Genomic DNA, 21,184 nt, shown 5'->3' with positions numbered 1-21,184 from the left:
GCTCTTCTATCCCGCCATCTTCTAGCTCAGTGTTTCCCAACCTTTTGGAGCCATGGGCACATATTTGAAAAATCACACCACCAAACAAAAATGTCACAAAAAGCATGTTGATCATATTTGCCCGCGCACCAGGTATAGCAGAATTGGTTTCTCCAGGGCCCAGGCCAGACTGACTACTTCTTCTTTTCAAATATTTATCTATTGCTATTGCTGTGTCATCTCACAGCATGACTATTATGTAATTTCTTCTTCGCTTTCTTCTGTTTTACTGGCAGTTGGCAACCCATTTTATTAGAGGAGGTAGTTTTACTGCCCTCTAGTGGAGGAGAGTGTAATTGTGCCGCGGCACAGTGGTTGGGAAACACTGGTTCCACAGTTTTTATTATTATTATTATTATTGTTATTGTTATTATTATTATTATTATTATTATTATTGTTATTGTTTTTTATTATTATTATTATTATTATTATTATTATTATTATTATTATTATTTCATTTTGCTGTTACAAAGACAAAAGAGGACATTCTGCACAGTCTTTTGACAGATTTTTATCTTGACAAATGCAATATTTATGAATATGTGTAAAACTTTCATGTTTCAGATCGTGAAACAAATTAAAATCTTAGACATGGATAAGTAAATAGAAAATGCAGCTTTTATATGATGATATTACCACAACGCTCTGAAGCTGCTGTTAATCAACTATGTGCAATATCTCGGTCTTTCCATGTTCTGTTCAATATCTTTGGTCTTGTGCAATATTTTGGTCTCAGTGGAATTAACATCCCATACACCATGTATATAGTTCACTCACATATATGTACACATATATATTGCATTTTTTTCCCCTCGCTGTATATTGTTTTCTCTTTACTTTTGCAACTTTGTGGTCCAGCTACCCAGTTTCACTGTGCAAGAAACTGCACAATGACAATAAAAAGCTCTAAGTCTCAAAGCTGAGAAAAGTTTATGTGGGACCAGTGTTTTTCACACCCGTAGATGCTTGAAATCACTGAGTGTCACTGACTCTCTTTGGTCTCTGGTTATTACAACACTGCAAAATGCTCCCTGCAAAGATTTAGGGAGCGGCAGGTAAAATATGTCGTATTTAAACTTCCAGGATCTGCTGTTCTTTTTGCTGGTGAAGTGTGTCATGTTATCATGCCCAAGAATCTCTCTAAATTCCACAGAATAAAAGACTGTAGATCCATGAGACTATGGAAAGAGATAAAAAAATGAATTAATTATTTTAAGTGTATCAAACAACTGTCCAGGACTGGACTGATAAGCCCTAGAGCAGATGATCTGAAACAGTTGACAGATGGTGTCCAGAGAGAAACATAGGTCACAGCTGTATAACGTGTATTAGAGGCAGCCATGTAAATCTGAGGTGTATTTCCCATACAAGAATATTCAATTCATTATAGTTTTGTTGGACTAACGACATCTATTTGTCAAAGAAGACTAAGTATTTATTTTCCAAATACATGAAAAAAGCTATCCATGCCATGGGCTTTCTTTCCGCAGCGTCCAGTTTGTCTGCTAGTAGCTCCTTTAAGGAACACTGGAGAAATCTGCTTTCAGAACATAGTGAATAAATGTGGAGATGATAGTTTCTAAACACTTCTAGGAATCGTCAGTATTGTTTTAGATCACACTTGTCATTCATATTCAGTAAGGTGTACTCGCCATCATCATTGCCATTTACCATTATGAGGTCAGCATAGGCGGGCAGTGATTGGCTCCTTCCCCATGGCCTCAGAGAAGGCAGATTATCTTCAGTGGTGTCTGCAGGAGATGATTCATCCAGATGGCTTTCTGGAGTGACTGCACCTCCTGACAGAGAGTACAGGGTGTGCTCCTCCTGCAAGAAACACACACAGGAGTGGGGTGAACTTGAAAACTCGTATTGTTAAACTTAAGAAACCAGATACATGTTTCCCTCTTTTTACAACACATATTTTATTTGAGATAATTAAATGCAAAAATTATGTTTTCATATCAGAAGAAAAAAACCTATATTCCTACCAAAAAAAGGGAATAGTTATTTACTTCATTCACTTTCTTAGTGCAGTCATGGACAGATAAAAATGGCTGAATGTAAAAAAAATGGTCCATTTTTCAAAGCTTTAAGGGATACGTGATATTAATAAAATAGAAATCATTGATATGAACACTTTATGGACAGATGCACTCAAACATCCTTGTAGTGATCGTTGTACCTGCAGGATCTCTTCATAAGACTGTCTGATTGAGTCTTGTAGAGGACTGTTCCGCTCTCCAGCCTCTTCCACTTTCCTCTTGGCCTGTTTCACCTCATCTCTTAGCTTCCTCAGCCTCCATCTGGCTCTGGAAAGCTCCCTCTCATACTCCTCCACTTGGCTCTCCTTCTGTGCCTCCTCTGCCTGCAGAGATAGAATCTGGCAAGACAGGACTCAGTCAGTCCAGTGGGCTACAACAACAAATGTATTAGCTCATCTTGAATTTAAGAGCAGTGAAATGTCTTTCTGATGAGACTGATAAGAGCAACACAAGGTTAGAACAGTAACACATGAATTATACGTCTGCGTCAGATTGCATCGTAACGTACGCATAACTGGAGCCCAATTTTAACTACGCTGCAACCTTCAATGTAACCTGACTTGCACCTCCCAAGGAATGTAACTCCATGTCATGTTACTGTATACCATGATGACTTGAATGGTGCGGAAGGTTGCCGTGTAGGGATAAAAGGAATTTCTGCTCACTCAACACGTTCTCACTCCCAAAGCGTCACATTTTAGGCTAGGTGACAAATCGTCAACATATTACGTTTTCGGCTACCCACCACGTTCCTAAATGACAACCTCGGAAAAATGAGGAAATATGAGAACCGTATGGACTCAATCTACACATGTTTGCTCTTTTTCTTCAAATCGCTTAGAAACACGCTATTTAACATCATTAAAGTCATGGTTAAGGTCAGGAAAAAGGTTATGGTTAGGGCTAGGGATAAGGTTAGGTTTAGGGCTGGAATACAGGGCTGGAACGTCTATTACCGCGGGAGCGTCATTGCACTGGATTTCGCCCATAACCCGCCACGTACCATAAGAACGCCGAAGGTCTCCTTTCACGTTCCTCAGGAACGCCGCGGGACGTGACAAAACGTCGGCATGTTACGCCTCGGGAGTGAGAACGGGCTGGCTCACTATATAAACTAGGACGTAGATTTCCTGCAGAAGTTCAAATCATGCTTAAGTGGTACGAAAAAGAAACACCTGGAGGAACGTTTAGCAGTAACTAATTATTTAAATAAGCATTAATTAAGAAGCAGCTTTAGTGAAGATTATAAGTATAATGGTAAGACTGCACAGCTTTGGAACGGGAGTCGCAAGTTCGATTTCCGCCTGGAGCGACTGTATCCAATAAGAGTCCTAGGCTAGACCCCCATGCTAACCAAGCCTACCGCAGACATGAGAGAGTTAGATAAATATGAAGCCATACTGGCTCGGACATCGCCCGGATTAACAAGGTCCGCATCAGGTGTTAAGAAACCAGGGCACCCAGATGAGAAGTGGGCTACAGGAACAAGAAGGCATCGTGGGCAAGAGACAAAAATAGTGCACTGTTGGAATGCTCTACACAAGTAACCCCAGTGGAAGGGGTTACACGAATATGATTACGATTCTTATGGAATCTTCAGTACCCAGCATCCACACTGATGACAAAACAACTAGTAGCTCAATGTTCCAACATTCGGAAGAAGGGACCGCTCTCATGGCTAGAAATTGAAGAGGTACAACACACATGGTATAGCAAAGGGGAGCCAGGACGACAGGTCAGGGGGGAGATACCATTACCCCCACCTGAGATTGGGTACCAAGCCCATGTGCAATAGAAGAAGGATTGTTGAGTGAAAGACAGGATCATGGCGAAGCTTGAAACCTGGATCCTCCATAGCCGGTTACCGAAACTAACAAGCTGATCTACACCACGGCAGCAATGAACAGTGAGAATCTTGGCTACAAGTTGAACAGCCACAAGGAGCAGTACCCTCCATGGAGAAGGAGACTACAGGCCAAGGTCAAGGTAGCACAGAGGGAGGATAGCCAACTATTGGAGCCGCAAAAAGGTGCAATTAGGAAGGCGCCGAAGAAGAAAGCCAGTACAGAAAGCTGTCCAAAGGCGTCTAGTCTAGTTAGACAGTTCTGTGAGTCCGAGCAATAGGCAGGCAGGGTGAACAACACCCTGTTGACCATCCGAGAAACCTTTTTGCAACGAGTTGCTTCTGCAACCCTGTCCCTGGCTAGTGCACCCACACTCTTAGCTTCCGCTTCTCTGCGCTCCCCTCTCCTGAACCATTTACAGGGGAGGTGGGCCAGTGCAGAGGCTTCTTCTTCATTCTGTTCTGCTATTCCAGCACTCTCCCAGGGCCTTTCCTAATGCTAATTCAAGAGAATAAATAATTGTTGGTTCCTTTCAGGACCCTGACTTGTAATGGGTCAGATCTTGCCTCCTGGTGACATTCTTTAGAAATACTTACTTATGCACAGTTCCTCCAAGATTTTAAGGTTTTATTCCACCATCCTTTGTGCACAGATGAAGCAGCCCATCAGTTGCTTGGCCTTTGACAGTACCCGGTCTGTAGCCGAGTTCTCCATTAATTTCCGTTGTGGTGGGGCGTGGTCTGCGGTGCCATGCGGACGCACCTGCACGGCATCCGCAATCACCCCCGCCGTGTTAAAACACGGGGACTCAGGAGTTGGTGGTGTGTGGTGGTGAGGTGTGTTCAATAAAATGGCTGTGAACGATACTCCGTGGTCCCGCCGTGCCTTATTCACGCCACATTGGTGCCGAAACCCAGGAGGCAGCACGGCGGGTCCGTATCGGAGCCAGGAAAAGGAGGAGCTGGCCCAGAGGGTGGCCGAAATGGCGGCCGCCCAGCGGGAGCAGGCGGCGGAGGTGCGTCGCCAGCAGGAAGAGCTGCAGGACCAGTCCGAGCGCCACCTGGAAAGGATTGGGGAGCTGGCGCCGCTGCTCTGGGCCTGGGCGCCACCCCCACAGGTGTGTCCCGAGGAAGCGGTGGAGGAGCCGTGTGAGGCCCCTCAGCAGCCGGAGGTGGCAGACGAGGCGCGCGGGGATCTGCGCCTGCCGGAGGAGGGGGAACAGCCAGGTGAAGGGCTGCTCCTGCCGGGAGCGGTGGATGAGCCGCTCCAACCGGAGGCGGCAGACGAGGCGCGCGAGGGTCTGCGCCGGCTGGAGGAAGAGGAGTCGCGGGAGGGGCTCCCGCCAGCGCTCCCGCCAGCGCTCCAGCCAGCAGCGGACGAGCCGCTCCCGCCAGCGCTCCAGCCAGCGCTCCAGCCAGCGGCGGACGAGCCGCTCCCGCCAGCGCTCCCGCCAGCGCTCCAGCCAGCGGCGGACGAGCCGCTCCAGCCGGAAGAGGTGGAGAAACCGGGAGGGGAGATGGCGGTCCCCGTGCCAGGGGAGCCTGCTCGACCTGTGCCCGAGGTCGAGGATCGAGCTGCCCCGGAGCGTCAGATGCGCCCGGTAGTGAGCCCCTCCCGGGGCCGGCGGGGTCGTGCCGGCTTGCCAGGTAGCCGGCACGCCTCCAGCAGCAGCGGCGGACCAGTTTCGCCACTGCTGCTGGAGGCGTGGCCGAACCCCGGACAAGGCTCGCCGCCATTTGAGGTGTGGGCGGCCTCCGCAACGGACTTTGCTCTGTGCCAAGGTTGGGAACCGGTGGGGTGGGGGAGTAGGTTCGGCCGGATGACTCCCCGGCCTCAATCGGGCGATGGGGGTGTGTGGTGGGGCGTGGTCTGCGGTGCCGTGCGGACGCACCTGCACGGCATCCGCAATCACACCCGCCGTGTTAAAACACGGGGACTCAGGGGTTGGTGGTGTGTGGTGGTGAGGTGTGTTCAATAAAATGGCTGTGAACGATACTCCGTGGTCCCGCCGTGCCTTATTAACGCCACATCCGTGTTAAAGGCACAGAGACAGGGGGGTAAGAAAACCCTTTGAGCTCGCTGCACGGGATGAACCCAGGTGTTTTGAAAGCCTAGCAGATTTTGCAATCAGGATTGACAATCGGTTGCATGAAAGAGAGAGAAGGGGGTTAGTGGTTACAAGACCGGGGTGGGCACTTCTCCACTCGTTTTGCTCCTCGGACCTTTCTGACTAGCTCCACGAGTGTCTGACAGCACAGATAAAACAGCTGCTAGTCGATGAGAGACACCCAGAATGGCTAACTGAAGGCTGAACAGTCCTGATCCTCAAGGACCCCAGTCTTCCTTGTTTGCATTTGCTTTGCCTCCCTCTGAGCCAATGCAACTGGGATGCACAAGGTTGACATCAGAGAAATGCTGGAGGAGGTTCGAGGAGCGGTTGTGTATGTATTGCGGTTTGTTGGGCCATTTTCTGGCCTCTCGCCCTGTCTGGCCAAAAGACAGTGCCTACCAGTAACTGTGGAGATACTAAGTGGGCAGTGCCTCTCCAGATGCCGAGGGTCCCCGTATGCAACTCCCTACCACCCTGTGTGGCAAGACCAGGACCTATTCATTACAAGTGCTTTTGAAGGCAGGTGCGGAGCAGAGTCTGATTGACAGAGATTCGGTGCAACAACTTGTGAGGTTCTGGTAGCTGTAAATGCTCTCAATGGTCAGTCACTTCCCTCCGTCACTCAGCAAACCAAACCAGCTGAACTTATTCGTTAACAACTATCTACTATCTTGGTCCATTTCTCATTACTCCTGACAGTCCAGGTTCCTCAACACCTGACCTGGTGAAGTCCAAGCTGTTATGGCTTCAGTTAACAGCCATAACAGTTATGGCTTCAGTTAAATATATTGCAAATATTCCGAGATAGGCTTGGTTTGCATGGGTGCCTAGCCTGCTGACCCTTACTGGATACACACCTTCACGTTGAACCCCCAACGTGAAGTTCCAAAGGGGACAACTGTGTCCTATCGTAAGAATAGCATCACCAAGGCTGGAAGACAGAGCAATACTATAAGAGCATATGGGAGAAGCACACAACCCAAAACAGCAATGCTCATTAGCTAGTGGATCTAAGAACAGAACACAGCAAAGGTCGCCAGTATGAAGAATTGGACAGCACCAGGCCCTGACATGGTTCACGCCTACTGGCTGAAGAAGCTGAGTGCACTCCACGAGCGTCTGGCAGCGGAGATGAACCAGCTGCTAGTCAATGAGAGACACCCAGAATGGCTAACTGAAGGCCGGACTGTTCTGATCCTTAAGAGCCCCCAGATGGTATCGGTGACATCCAACTACCGGCCAATAACCTCCTCAGTACCACATATAAGCTCCTGTCAGGCATCATAGTGGCTAAGATGAACAGGCACATGGGTCAATACATGAGTGGGGCACAGAAAGGAATTGGCAAGAATACCAGAGGCGCAAAACACCAGCTAGGTTGGTGGACTAGGCTGACCAATCTGTGCACTGCCGAATTGATTACAAGAAGGCCCATGACTTGATGCCCCACACCTGGATCTTGAAATGCTTAGAACTATACAAGATCAACATAACCCTAAGGGCCTTCATCAGGAACTTAATGGGGATGTGGCAGACAATGCTAGAGTCCAACTTCAAACCCACAGCACAAGCCATCATCAAGTGGATCTACCAAGGAGATGCTCTGTCCTCACTACTGTTCTGAACCCCTCAGTGAGATCATTGATAAGACTGGCTATGGATACTGACTATGGAATGGAGCAGTCGTCAGCCACCTCCAGGATATACAGCAATGACATCGGAATGTTGTTCGGGCTGGAAAAGTGTAGTTGGATGATAACAAAGAGAGAGAAGGTAGTCAGAACTGAGGGGATCGAACTACCAGAAAGCAACAATGCAGACATAAAGGACAGCTACAAGTACCTGAAGAGGCTGTTAGGTAAGAACGGAGGTTAGAAGCCTATCATCAAGATCAGGAAGCTCCTGACCATGCGTGGAGGGTTTCACCCCAAGTCCAGCACCCTTGGGCTGTATGGTAAGTGGAAGGAAGGAGGTCAGAGACTGGTGAGTGTCAGCACCACAGTCCAGGATTAGACAACAAACTACATTAGGAATATAGCTCAAACTGACTGCCTGGTCAGTGACTACTTGAGCCAACAGAAACCCAAGAAAGAGGAGGAACCATCATGGAAGGACAGGCCCCTGCATGGTATGTACCACCGGCAGAGAGAGGAAGTGGCTGATATCCAAAAGTCCTACCAGTGGCTGGACAAAGCTGGACTGAAAGACAGCACAGAGGCACTAATCATGGCAGCACAGGAACAAGCTCTCAGCACAAGACCCATAGAGGCTAGGGTCTATCACACTAGGTAAGACCCCAGGTGCAGGCTGTGTAAAGATGCCCCTGAGACAATCCAGCACAGCAGGGTCAAGATGCTAGCAGGCAGGGCATAAAGGGAATGCCATAACCAAGCGGCTGGCATAGCATAGCATAGCATAGCATAGCATAGCATAGCATAGCATAGCATCTTTATTTATAAAGCACTTTAACATAAAACCAGAGTTCACAAAGTGCTGTACATGCAAATAGCATAAGCCACATGTGTCAAACTCAAGGCCATTTATCATTTTATATAGACTTAAAATTATTGTTATGCATGGCCTGGCGATATGAGGCGCTAATAACTCACAAACTACAGATCCCAAAATGCAGCGCTGCAGCCTCCTTGCTGAACGCTACGCTAGCTGGGAACATTCCCGAAGCTAGCAAATTGCGAAACTAGCCCCTCACAATGGCGAAGAGAAAAGTTGATTCTGAAAACAGAGCCTTTAAGCACCGATGGGAGACTGAATATATGTTTACAAACATTGCCGGTAAACCCGTGTGTTTTATTAGCGGAGCTAATGTGGCTGTAATTAAGGAATTTAATTTAAGACGGCACTATGAGACAAAACATCAGGATAAGCTGAAAAACCTAAATGCAGAGCAGAAACTACAGAAAGTAGAAGAGCTAAAGAAGAATCTGACATTTCAGCAGACGTTTTTAACCAGAGCAAAATCACAAAGTGAAGCTGTTGTGAAAGCAAGTGTTACTGTAGCAGAGGAGATAGACAAATCAGAAATCCAAAATTTATGGAGAGCAAAATATTTAAAGTGAAAGTTTATTTTTTTAAGTTTATTTATTCTAGAATTATATTCCTGTCTGTATTTATATTTAGAGGGCAGGTGTATATAGTTGTAGTAGCTCGGAGAGGTGGGGGGGGGGGGGGGGGGGCAGGCCATTAAGAAATTTAAAAACAAATGAGAGAATTTTAAAAACAATCCTAAAATGTACAGGTAGCCAGTGGAGTGAAACTAAAATGGGGGTAATGTGCTCAGACTTGCTTGTTCCAGTTAAAAGACGTGCTGCAGCATTTTGCACAACCTGCAGACACCTAATAGATGCATCACTAACCCCACAATAAAGTGTGTTACGATAATCCAGCCTACATGTAACAAAGGCATGGATTACTGTCTCAAAAAGCTGTTTCGATAAGATGGGCTTTATTTTGGCTAATTGCCTCAAATGAAAAAAGCTAGATCTTACAACAGCTCTGACCTGGCTTTCAAGTTTAAGATCTGCCTCCATTTTAACTCCCAGATTAGTGATGACTGGTTCAACATACTGTGCCAGTGAACCAAGATTTATAGCAGTGGTCTCAGAAGCACCACCAAAAACCATCACTTCTGTTTTCTGCTCATTAAAATGTAAAAAGTTCAAAGCCATCCAGGCCCTTATTTCATCAAGGCATCTGAGCAGAGGGTCTACTGAGAAGCCATTTATGTTTTTAAGTGGGAAATAAATCTGGGAGTCATCAGCATAACAGTGGAAAGAAATCCCATGTTTCCTGAAAATAGAGCCAAGGGGTAGGAGATATAGGGGGAAAAGCGGGCCTAAAACTGAACCCTGTGGGACCCCACAGTGAAGAGAAGCAGCAGAGGATACAAACTCACCAAGCTCCCTCATACAGAAACATCTGTGCCGAATATGGCCTGGAAGTCCCGAGGTCAAAATGGGAGACGCCCCCAAGGGTGGTGGAGAATGACCGAGCTAAGATCCTGTGGGACTTCCAGATACAGATGGACAAAACGGTGGTGGCTAACCAACCGGACACCGTAGTCATAGATATAGTGGTTCCAAATGACAGCAACATCAGGAAGAAGGAATACGAGGAGCTAGAGAAGTACCAAGGGCTCAGAGAAGAGCTCGAGAAGATGTGGAGGGCAAACGTAACAGTGGTCCCAGTGGTAATGGGAGCACTAGGTGGAGCAAGTCCCAAGCTAGGCGAGTGGCTCCAACAGATCCCCAGAACAACATCGGAGATCTCTGTCCAGAAGAGCGCAGTCCTAGGAACAGCTAAGACACTGCGCAAGACCCTCAAGCTCCCAGGCCTCTGGTAGAGGACCAGAGCTTGAATGATTGACAACCCACAAGGGTGAGAAGGGAATTTTTTATATGTATATATAAAAATATATAAAAAGAGGTGGAAATAAACAGACACCCCATGTTACGATATTATAACAATACTACTGCAATAACATATATTGCTGTAAATTATGTCTCAGACAGGCAGAGTTTCAGACCCAAAGTGCACACATGCAGGCAGGACTGAACTTAGTTTTATTGTTGGATCTACTGAGAAATAAAAAACTAGGGAGGCTAACTGACAAAAACTAAACAGACATAGCAGAACAGCGATTTACCACACAGACAGGGCACACATCAAGAGAGAGATCACAATGATTGACAGAGTAAAACAAATAATATATACAAAAGGGGAAATCACAGCAAAGAGGAGAGACCTGGGGAACACAGCAGGTCATAATCTAACAGACGAGAAGGGGGAAGCAAAACTGAACACACTGAACATGGGACAAGAGACTGTCAAAATAAAACAGGAAACAAACCCAGATGCTAATACTGCGTGGAAAATGATCGAATCCGCCAAGGCAGCACCGCATAGACTACAAGATCTTCTGTTTGCTAATGTTCCTGCCAATACGCTCTACAACAACAACAAATTTGGACCTATTATTGCCAACTCTATACAGGTATGGAGGAAAATAGAAAGACGGCTAGGTGCTCCAGTTAAATTTTGTAAAAGTTCACCACTCTGGCATAACTCCGACCATTTGTTCAACCCTCTTGGTTCTCACTCGGGATAAACCTTTTTGATGATCTATTCAACGCCCAAGGCCTTCGCTCATTTCAGGACTTAAGGACACGTTTTTCTCTTCCTGCATCTTCTTACTTTGTGTATCTGCAGCTCAGATCAGCTTTAAAAGCATATGGTGTCCCCTGGGACTGTCCTCTTCCCTCTCATCCCATGTTGGACTGGATCTTGCCTAACTCTGGCAGACCCTCTGTTTCCAAAATCTACAACAAATTAGCCGAACATGGTATAAAGCCCCTGCCCATTGAATCTATTTGGGTCAGGGAACTGGGAGAACTACAGGTTAATACAGACTGGGATACAGTGTGGTCTAATCTGAGTTTGACTTCTAAGAACCTGGCGCATCAATTAATTCATTTCAAAACCATACACAGAACATACATTACACCCTATAGGAGGTTCCAGATGAAACTACAGGCTACGTATCACTGTCACATCTGCAATGATTCATCACCTGGCACGTTTTTGCACATGTTTTGGGACTGTCCTGTTGTATCCGATTTTTGGGTCTTTGTGAACTCCGTGTTATCTGAGGTGTTGGAAGTTTTTTATGTTCCCAATCCTGGTCTTTGTCTCCTTAATGATACCTCTGAAATCTCCTTGAAACAAATACAATGCAAAATGTTGTTCGCTGGATTCACATCCGCAAAGAAGACTATTACGAAGCAATGGTTCAGTCCTGACATTTGTATGGAATCATTTTGGAGACGATGTCTTATCCGTGTTATTGGTTTTGAACAAACCACAGCAAAATTAAATAAAGCTCGACCCACGACTGTTGAAGCTTGGAAAATCTTCTCATCCAGTGTTATCTCCTGGAAGAGGCAATAACTGGTTTTAGCTTTGTGTTTTTGTGTTTTTTCTTTGCTGTCCCTATGCCTTGTGACCAGAGATGGGCAGTAACGCGGTACTTGTAACGCGTTACTGTAATCCGATTACTTTTTTCAAGTAACGAGTAAAGTAAGGGATTACTATTGCAAAAACGGTAATTAGATTACCGTTACTTTCCCGTAGGAACGCTGCGTTACTGCGTTACTAAAACCGTGATTTTTTGCGAGAATGTCTCATGACAGTGACGTAAGCGAGTGCGACGTTCGTGACAACAGCTGTGTGCAGATCAACAATGGATCATATATCGAGTGCAGAGAGAGTATGAGCGTGCAGCGTTTAAAGCGTGGAAGTACTGACCTTACTTTGAGTTTGATTCCATAAAAAGTGACAAAAACATTAGTGTCCGTTGTGCGTGGGAAGAAAACTTCTTTTTACAGCGAAAAAAACCCTAAACTTCCGAGCAAGCACCGAGTAGCTACGACGTAATGGGAAACTCACAGAGAAACTCGCGGATTCTTCCACTGACCGCGGCACACCTGCACCAGGGTAACCCTCCGCCTACCCCACTCCTGCTTTACAGGTGAAAATAGAGCAAAAGGACCGCTGAGTCTTTGACTTTATTTATTTTCTGCTGTGTTTTACTTGCATCTATTTGAAAGACTGAGTGTAAACACAAAAAATATTTAATTTTATGTGCTGGAATGTGCAGAAAATAGGTTTAAATGTTAAACTAATTTCTTCCAGTCAGAGAATGTTGCAGATAATTAAATTTTTGCTTGATGCATAAAGTTAAAAGATTAAAACTAATAAAACAAGTTTTAAAAAGAGACTTTTCCATTTGATTACATTTTGTATGATGATTATGCAGAAAAAGTAGAATTGGGCTGAAAGATCTATCGCTTTATCACCTATTCAGGTTGTAAATCCTGTTTTTAAAAAGTAACTAAGTAACTAAGTAAATAATTACTTTTGAAAATAAGTAATCAGTAAAGTAACGGGATTACTTTTTGGGGGAAGTAATCAGTAATTAGTTACTGATTACTTTTTTCAAGTAACTTGACCAACAGTGCTTGTGACTAATGTTTGCTTTGCTACTGCAGTTTACAGTTGTGCTGTATATATCTGTACGCCCCCCCCCCCCCCCCCCCCCGTTTTGAATCAATAAAATGTTGATCACAAAAAAAAAATAAAACAAGAAACACACCACGATGCAGACTAAGACATGGGGCTTGACACAGGGCTGTGATGAAGGAACACACACAGGAACAAGAGAGACTCGGGAAACATGAATACAAAATAACTCAAAATATTAGCGGAGCAGAACTCAACCCTAAAACATACTAATAAAGCAAAGCGTCATAAACCTAAAGGAAAACTCAAAAAGCTGTGTCACAAACCCCAAACCATGACACAGTCAAAATCATCTTCTCTGGCCATGGTTCTGAACACTTACACTGTGCGCTCAACAGTTTCACCACCTCTCAAACCTCCACAGTTAACATCAACGTCCCTCAAACTGACCGTCGTTTGCAAAGCGGCGTGTCAGTCAAGGAGACGAGATACCCACTCATGCAGCTGTGCATCACGTGAACGTGTACACTAGCTGCACAGGGGCTCAGAGGAAAGCACTCCAAGGGATCATTAACACCGCCCAAAAGATCACTGGCTGCCCTCGCCCCACACCGGAAGTTCTACACAACATCCACTGTTTTAAAAAGGCCCAAAACATAAAAGACACCTCACATCCTGGCCACTCCCTGTTTGAACTGTTGCCCTCAGGCAGACGGTACAGGGCAATCAGCGCAACGACTAATAGACTCAAACACAGCTGTTATCCAACTGCAACAACACATCTGAATGCTACAAAAAAAATGTCCATCACGCCACTCGTGTTAATCTATGCACGGATACTGAAGCATGTATGTGAATGTTTTACTGTTACGTCTTATTAGTATTTTAAGTATTCTATTTTATTTATTGAATTTTATTGTTTTATTTCTATTTTGATATTGCTAGTGATGATGCAATGATCGGGAACATTCTTAATTTCGTTGTACCTGTGACAATGACAATAAAGTTTCTGATTCTGAATGCTGAAAAAATACAGAGCGCACGCTGCCAGAGCAGCAGTGCTGTGCATCATTACCTGCTGACTTTCTTCATAGCAGAGCTGTCTGGTTCCCTTTATTTGCTGTATCAGTTTCTCTTTGTGTTTCTCTAATTTAACCAGGGTCTCCTCCAGCTCTTTGCGGTCTGACCTCTGCTCCTGAAGTTCCAGGTTTTCCACTGCCACTGCGCTCTCCAGCTCCTACATCGCACACAAAGACACAGTTAAAATCTGCAGAACGATATAAATGCTGGGATGATGAAACATTCACACACACAAAGCGCAGGTGAAAAAAACAAAATTACGAAAATACATCAGCCCGAGTTACTGTACAGAGCTTTTCCCTTTGCTTGGTTGGTTTTCGTTCTGGCACCAGAAATGTCACCGGCGTGTGAACACACTTCATAGGGAAGTCACCAAAATCTGAACATTTCAAGGACCAGGACGTTTGGCAATCTTGCGCTGAACACGTGTGTGTTTACAGCTTCATCACTAGTCCTACAGCATCATGACATCACATGAGAGCATCATGGGAAATGCAGTGATGGAAGGGTCCCAAACTGGAAACCTTACAGCCACACACATAAAAATGATATAGGTACTGTCCAAATTATCTCACAAATAACAGAAAATATGACAAAAAGCACAGACACACACAGACACACAGATTCAAACACACACACCAGTGCTAGGTGCTGTGGTCTTCTTACTCTGATCTCGGCCGTCTTGGCAAGGATTCTCTCATCAGTCTCCATGATGTCGGTGTCCCTGGGAGATGACCAGCAAAGTAGACAGGAATGTTTAAGCAGGGATGAGAGAGAGCATTCGTTCTTCCAGTCTGCTTTTCCTTCATCGTGCCCTCCTTCCCACGATCCCTCTATTTTTTCCTGCTGTACTGCTGGCTCCTCCATTGCTGCCCCTCTCTAGCTGTCGCTACACTGCAGAGGAGGCGGAGCTCCCTCCGTTAACGTGTCAGCGCCTGCACGCACGTGTGTGTGTGCGCTGGGAAATGCACACAGGCAGACTGCACCAGCGTGGAAGATGAGTCAGACCAGAGGAGGGTAGAGCAGACTTGTGCATCAATGGAAGAACGCCCACTCCTGTACAAGTCTCCATCCCTCATGTTTTTCCTCCTCCTCGGTTTCCTGCCATACCACTGCTTCCTTCATATCCTTCTCTATACTCTCCCCCTCTCCATCACCACTGGCCTCTGCAGTATGATCAGTTCATGCACAACACACAGTGTGTGTGTGTGTGAGAGAGAGACAGAGAGCCATCCATAAAAATCTATTTTTATGGACGGCAAACCAGCAGCAGTCTGCACAGGCAATCAATATCAATCAATATTCATTCTGCCCTACTTCATTAGCCAACCGCACTGGTGTTTTCATCAAATAGTTTCCAAGAGCACAAATACAACTATACAAGCAAAACCAATGTTCTTGGGTGGAGGAGTACTCTGAGAATAGGTGCATTGCCGTTTTGTAGGTACTACTCAGATCCTCAGCTACCTCTAGTGTATTTCTGTGTAGTTACTCCTGAACAACTAAAGCTTTGGCTTTATCTCCCACATAGTGTGTGCACTTAATCAAAATAGAGCTAGAACGAAGCACTGTAATGTGCAGTAAGTATGTACAGTTTGGATGCTGCTCCTCTACAAGCAGTTACAGGTAGAGTAAAACGGTTTATCAGCCGATAAAATGTCACCCTGTTTGGAGTAAATAACTTTACTTGGTGTGGTTAGCATGTTCTGGGATTAGGTTAACCTGGAGCTCCTTTTCTCTCAGTTCAAGCTAAGATTCAGTAACTGATTTGTGCTTTTTTTGATTACTTTGAATCACCCGTGTTGCCGTCTGAGCAGAATGAAAATAGCAGCCATTTCTGCAGAAAACAGCACATGCAGAGAAACAATGAGGTGATAACAGAAACGAGATAGGACCAGATCAGAGACACAGATGGAGGAGGGGAGATAAAGCTACAGGACAGTACTCTCGCTGTTACCATCAGAGGCTTGCAGATGGTTCAGCAGAAAAGCAGAGGTGCTTTTATTAACAGATAGTGCCATCCTGGAACATTTGCGCCCTTCATGTCAGCTACTCAGCTGCACCCACACTACATGCTGTGTCATGCTAATTATGTTCCCAACAACAACTATGTCATTTGACATTCTCGACATTCATAAGCATGTAGTGTGGTAGTGTTGTCCTGTATTTTCAGTGTACTGGTTATAGAGGACAAATCATTTTTTCTAGCTTTGCTAGTAAGTAAGTCACGCATCATCATGGTGACACCCCAGGAAGTGAAAGGAAGCTTCTAACATTGTTTCCTTCCACTTAAAACACTTTAATTGTTTTGAAACATGATTTAATTTCATTTTCATTGCTCACCCCTGCTGCCAACCGATTAGTCGACTAATCAGATCATCATCCATTGGACGTAAAGCGTACAGCTTATTGCACCAGCAGCATCTGCTCTTATATAACTATCATTAGCTTACAGCTTTAAGTGTTTAAGGTATGTGCTAACTAAAAATAAAGACAAGATGATACTTTATTAAATTTTAATGAAATTTGCAGATTGTTTCGGTGAAGTTTAATAAACTCCTTGCTATCTAAAATATAACAGGACACCGGAGTAAATTCTCGAGCATCTCACACTTCTGATAATCAGCTGTCTGCTTGATGTTTATTCAGCTGTGTAAAAACTATAACTTTAATCTCAGCCAAACCGATTTACTCAGGAACGAATAAAATACTAAAAAAAAGCCAAACAACAACATTTTTAAGTTATCTAAGTGACTTATATATCATGTTTAACCTGAGTAGGGAAAGACGGCGGTGGGTTTGAAAACGATTAGCCGGGAGTCCGGCGTTCTCACGGCTCTAGTTAGCCTAGCCCCCGGCTAGCTATCGAGCTAGTGGCTAACAGACGTCTCCGAAAACGTCGGAGCGCTTTTGAAAATATGTGGTGTCTTGATAAACTGAGCAGATATTTGAGGTTTACACAGCTACATTCTCGCCTGAAAATATGTTAAACGTTTATTTTGTGACCCAGAAAGAATAATAAGAGTAATATTAAAACTAGCTAGCTGCCGCCATTGTTGGAAACTGAGCTGGGCTGCGCTATGAATTCTGGGACACAGCTTCTTCTTCTTCGGGGTTTAACGGCAGCTGGCATCCTTGTACATGCAGTGCTGCCATCTTCTGTTTCAGTCCGTTATTACACTCTTAAATCCTACTACTTATTCCTGCGTCTTTTGTGATCTTACAAAGCTTCAAACGACGCGTCGACTATTAAATTAGTCGTCGACGATTTTGATAGTCGACGTAATCGTGACTAGTCGACTAATCGTGGCAGCCCTATGTACAGCTATCCTCTATCTACACACACACACATCTATCTTTGTGCTGCTGTCCATGACTGCAACTACAGTGGTCTATCTAATATTCACACACATTCATATTCTGATAGATGAATTGGAGAGTAATGTGGGCATAGTAGGTTGCGTAAAGATGAGCGAGTTCGGTGTGGAAGAACTTGCACGGTGAGAAGAATGAGCGCTCATCTCAACCCGACAGACCACCTTTGGTATGAATGTGGGCCTGGCCTTCTTGTCTGATCTCAGTTAGAAACACTTCTAAAAGAATGGACAAAAATTCCCACACACTCCTAAACTTTGTGGAAAGCTTTCCCAGAAGAGTAGAAGCTGTTATAGCAGCAAACGTGGCCCACCATCATATTAAACCCTATGGATTAAGAATGGGATGTCACTCAAGTTCATATGTGTGTGAAGGCAGACGAGTGAATACTTTTGTGTTTTATCTGAGATGTTAGCAATTTAAACATAACCATATTTTTTAAAAAGGGGTTTTATAAACCCATTTGATAAATACTTGTAGGTAGGGCTGGGTATCATCACTGATTTCTAGAATCAATTTGATTCCAATTCACAAGGTCCTGATTCGATTCGATCCACGATTTGATTCGATTGAATCGGGGAAATTTTTGCCTCAGACAGTCAGAAATATTATAATTCTGATTACGCATCAGTACATTTCCATATTTTTATATATATAAAAAGACAGCTGACACTTGTGAGACTTTATCCAAGGTGTGAGCATCACAGCAGATGCCTTTGTGTCAAAGTAACTGAGGATAAAACACAGAAAAACATGAAGGAGATTTTCCTGGCCTGGGATTTTATAAAAATATTCTGCAGTAGATCAAAAATGAAGAATCACCATATGAACATTTCCTGATGCTGCTGAAGTGAAGCAGAGCAAAGTTACAGAGGTTTTATTAGAGACACAACCAAGCGTTTTGCAATTTTGCATAATTTTAAAAAGTTTAAATTTGTTCAGAAGCCTATTGAGCAGCAGAAATGAGGCTTTCTTGTTGGAAGTAAGTAAAAGGAAAACACAGCGGCCCACAGCCTGTAAACAATGGTAGACTTGTGTGTAATAAGCAAGCGAATAATGCAGAAAACAGATTTTTAGACAGGAAACTGTTCTTGAAGTACAGAGAGAGAGAGAGAGAGAGAGAGAGAGAGAGAGAGAGAGCTGTGCATGAAGTGTGATTTTATCCTGGTGGAAGCAAAACAGCAAAAGTCAGAGTGAATTCATGACGATGTTTACGTGAAGCAAAATGTGAAGCGTCGTTTGGATCTTCTTTTGCTGCTGGTTCAGTCAATATTGGAGAGAGATAAAACCTGCAGCTTCAGAATCAGCGCAAAGAGGACGTAAACACAAAGCGCGGAGCCGCCGACCAATCAGGATCAGCTCGCGGTTTGTGTTTACGTCTTAGTGCAGAATCCGTGTTCCTGCTCTCAGTTACTGTTTTAGCTGTTTGGTGGTTGTTGAAATTTTGTGAGGTTTAACCCGAAGGCAAAATAAATTTAACAATTTAAAAATTGATTCAGAATTTTAATTAATCGATATCACGTTATCCAAGCTAGAATCGATTTTAATCAATCGATAAATAGATAATCCAAACCCTACTTGTAAGTGTTCCAGTTGCTGTTTTATGTGGATTCAAACACACAATTGTGAGTATGTCAAAATTAGATATAAATTAGTTTACAGTTGTTGATAATAAAACACGTTGCAAAAAAAAAATCGAAATCTTTTTATTCTCAATCTTAATCTGCTGCTAAAACTATTACAATGCTGTTGTTGTAGCAACTACCAGCTACTAGAAAACTGATGCGTTGCATTAGTGGGTTATTTATCACCAGGAACATTAAATTAGTACAATTAATTTCACTTTGATCTGCCAAAGTCGCCTCCACACCCCGCTCCGCTTTCACATGTGCAAAAACAAAAAGCATTTCTCATTACGTGTTAGCTTTTTCACATTCTGTACATCTGGGTAAATATGTCAGGACATGCCATATACATACTTACAGTTATGTATATAATATTATAAAAGCCTACTACAAACTACTTGCCTAAGGACTGGAGAATATGTGTCAGTCTTCTGGAGTCTACATTAAAATGAGCACTGAGCGCAGAGAGTGTGTTGCTGTTTTACCCTCCATCCTTGGGGGCTCTCGCTCGCAGCGTCCTCCGACACTCCACAATAAACCGCATCATTGCTGCAGCAGCAGTGTTACTGGCCGAGCGTCAGCCCAGCCTCCTCACTCCTTGACTGAGCGCTCACTCCTGCGTCAGCAGCAGACACTGATAAGGAAATAAACAGGATTTCCTGTCCGACCTTTCAAAATAAGAGGCCAGGCCGTTACAAACCTGCGCTGGATTTCGGACTCGATAAAACAGCACTTAAGTGTAAAGTTGGCGTTTGGCTGCCATGACTGTCCTCCCACCTATTGTACTGATTCCAGGTCATGCTTTCTGACCCTGACCCACAGCTGTGGACAGTTACGAAACGTCTCTCATATGAGAATTTTTCTTTAGTCTTGTTGGGTCCACAGAAGTCTCCACGTGGTTTAAGCAGGGGGGGCTTACTGGGCTCAAGCCCGGGTTGTTTTTTCAAAAGCCCGGGATCTTTTGGAGTGTAATTTTTTCATAGTTAGATGCTTGACTGATAACTGTATAAAACAAAAACTACACACAATATTCGAAGCACATAGTGCACACTGTGGGAATTTACCACTGTGCGTAAATCCCCCCTAATATTGGTATGATCCGAGCTCAGACACTAAGCGACTGAGCGAGGGGGCGGGGCAGCTGCTGCCTGCAGTGCGCTGTTGGAGAAACGCAGCCAGGCAGACAGAGGAGAGCTGTAGTGATGGTAAATTTGATTCTTTTTACTGAATCGAGTTTTAATGAGTCACTCACCAAAGTGGATAGAGTTTTTTGAGTCATTTGATTCACTGAGTCAGTTGACCAGAGAGTGCAAAAAAATTTACATTTTCACTCAAACTTAATTTGTTTCTCTTTTCATGTAAATCCTACTGCTAATATGAATGATTCTAAAAAAAAACCCTAACTATTTTATAGAGCAAAAAAGAGCAAAAACATTTCTAAAAATAAGTAATTTCCTATCAAAATTGCTTAATAAACATTTATTTTTATTTTTATTTTATTTTATTAGTATTTTCCTTAAATATGTTAAATATATATTTTCTCATCTAAATGTCCACTGAGCTGTGAGCCAGGGGGCGGTAATGCGCCTTAATATTGGTTGCCAACCAAGAAGAAGAAGAAGCTGTGAGCCAGGAGGGAGGGGGTGAGTAGCTCAAATGTGCTGTTAGCATGTTAGCAGATCGATGCTACTGTGAACTGAGGAGCTATTTTCTTGATGTGAGCTTCTACTCAGGGTTTTTTCTTCCAGTTCAGAGCAGAATTTTTTTTGTTACGATACTGGATGTTGTGTTTTTCTCCACAATTTTAATTATAAGCTAGATACATTGCTGCTAACAGCAACAGGGATGAGTCAGTGAGTCAGTTGGGCTTGTGAATCATGATTCATGAGTCAGTAAAGTGATTCTCGAGTATTGAACGATTCGTTCATGATTTGCGCATCACTAGAGAGCTGAAATTTGACCAGGTACCAAAGCAAATCATTCGTACTGTACAAATAATGTATATATGACGGTGTATCACGAAAGATTGAT

At 44.1% G+C, this 21,184-nt stretch overlaps 1 protein-coding gene across 7 annotated transcripts in view; it reads right to left on the bottom strand.

Annotated features, from left to right (window-relative positions):
- Positions 1 to 19,815, bottom strand: part of LOC146498441 (uncharacterized) — a 34,659-nt gene extending 14,844 nt beyond the window's left edge. The window contains exons 1-5 of one of the 7 annotated variants that reach the window (XM_085141113.1): positions 19,639 to 19,815; positions 14,793 to 14,877; positions 14,149 to 14,310; positions 2,225 to 2,422; positions 1,711 to 1,866 (exon numbers count right to left, since the gene is read on the bottom strand). In XM_085141113.1, the coding sequence (XP_084997239.1) occupies positions 1,711 to 1,866; positions 2,225 to 2,422; positions 14,149 to 14,310; positions 14,793 to 14,877; positions 19,639 to 19,700 (663 nt within the window). In that variant the 5' untranslated portion in view covers positions 19,701 to 19,815. Of the gene's footprint in view, positions 1 to 1,710; positions 1,867 to 2,224; positions 2,423 to 14,148; positions 14,311 to 14,792; positions 16,875 to 19,555 lie in introns of those variants that run through there. The other 6 variants (XM_085141114.1, XM_085141115.1, XM_085141116.1 and 3 more) reach the window with 6 other exon arrangements.
- Positions 19,816 to 21,184: the final 1,369 nt, after the last annotated feature.

Source organism: Neolamprologus multifasciatus, chromosome 18 (genome assembly GCF_963576455.1).
Source record: "Neolamprologus multifasciatus chromosome 18, fNeoMul1.2, whole genome shotgun sequence".
NCBI classification, from domain to species: domain Eukaryota; kingdom Metazoa; phylum Chordata; class Actinopteri; order Cichliformes; family Cichlidae; genus Neolamprologus; species Neolamprologus multifasciatus.
The sequence above is the reverse complement of the archived record's forward strand: the minus strand, read 5'-3'. Positions and strand labels throughout refer to the sequence as shown.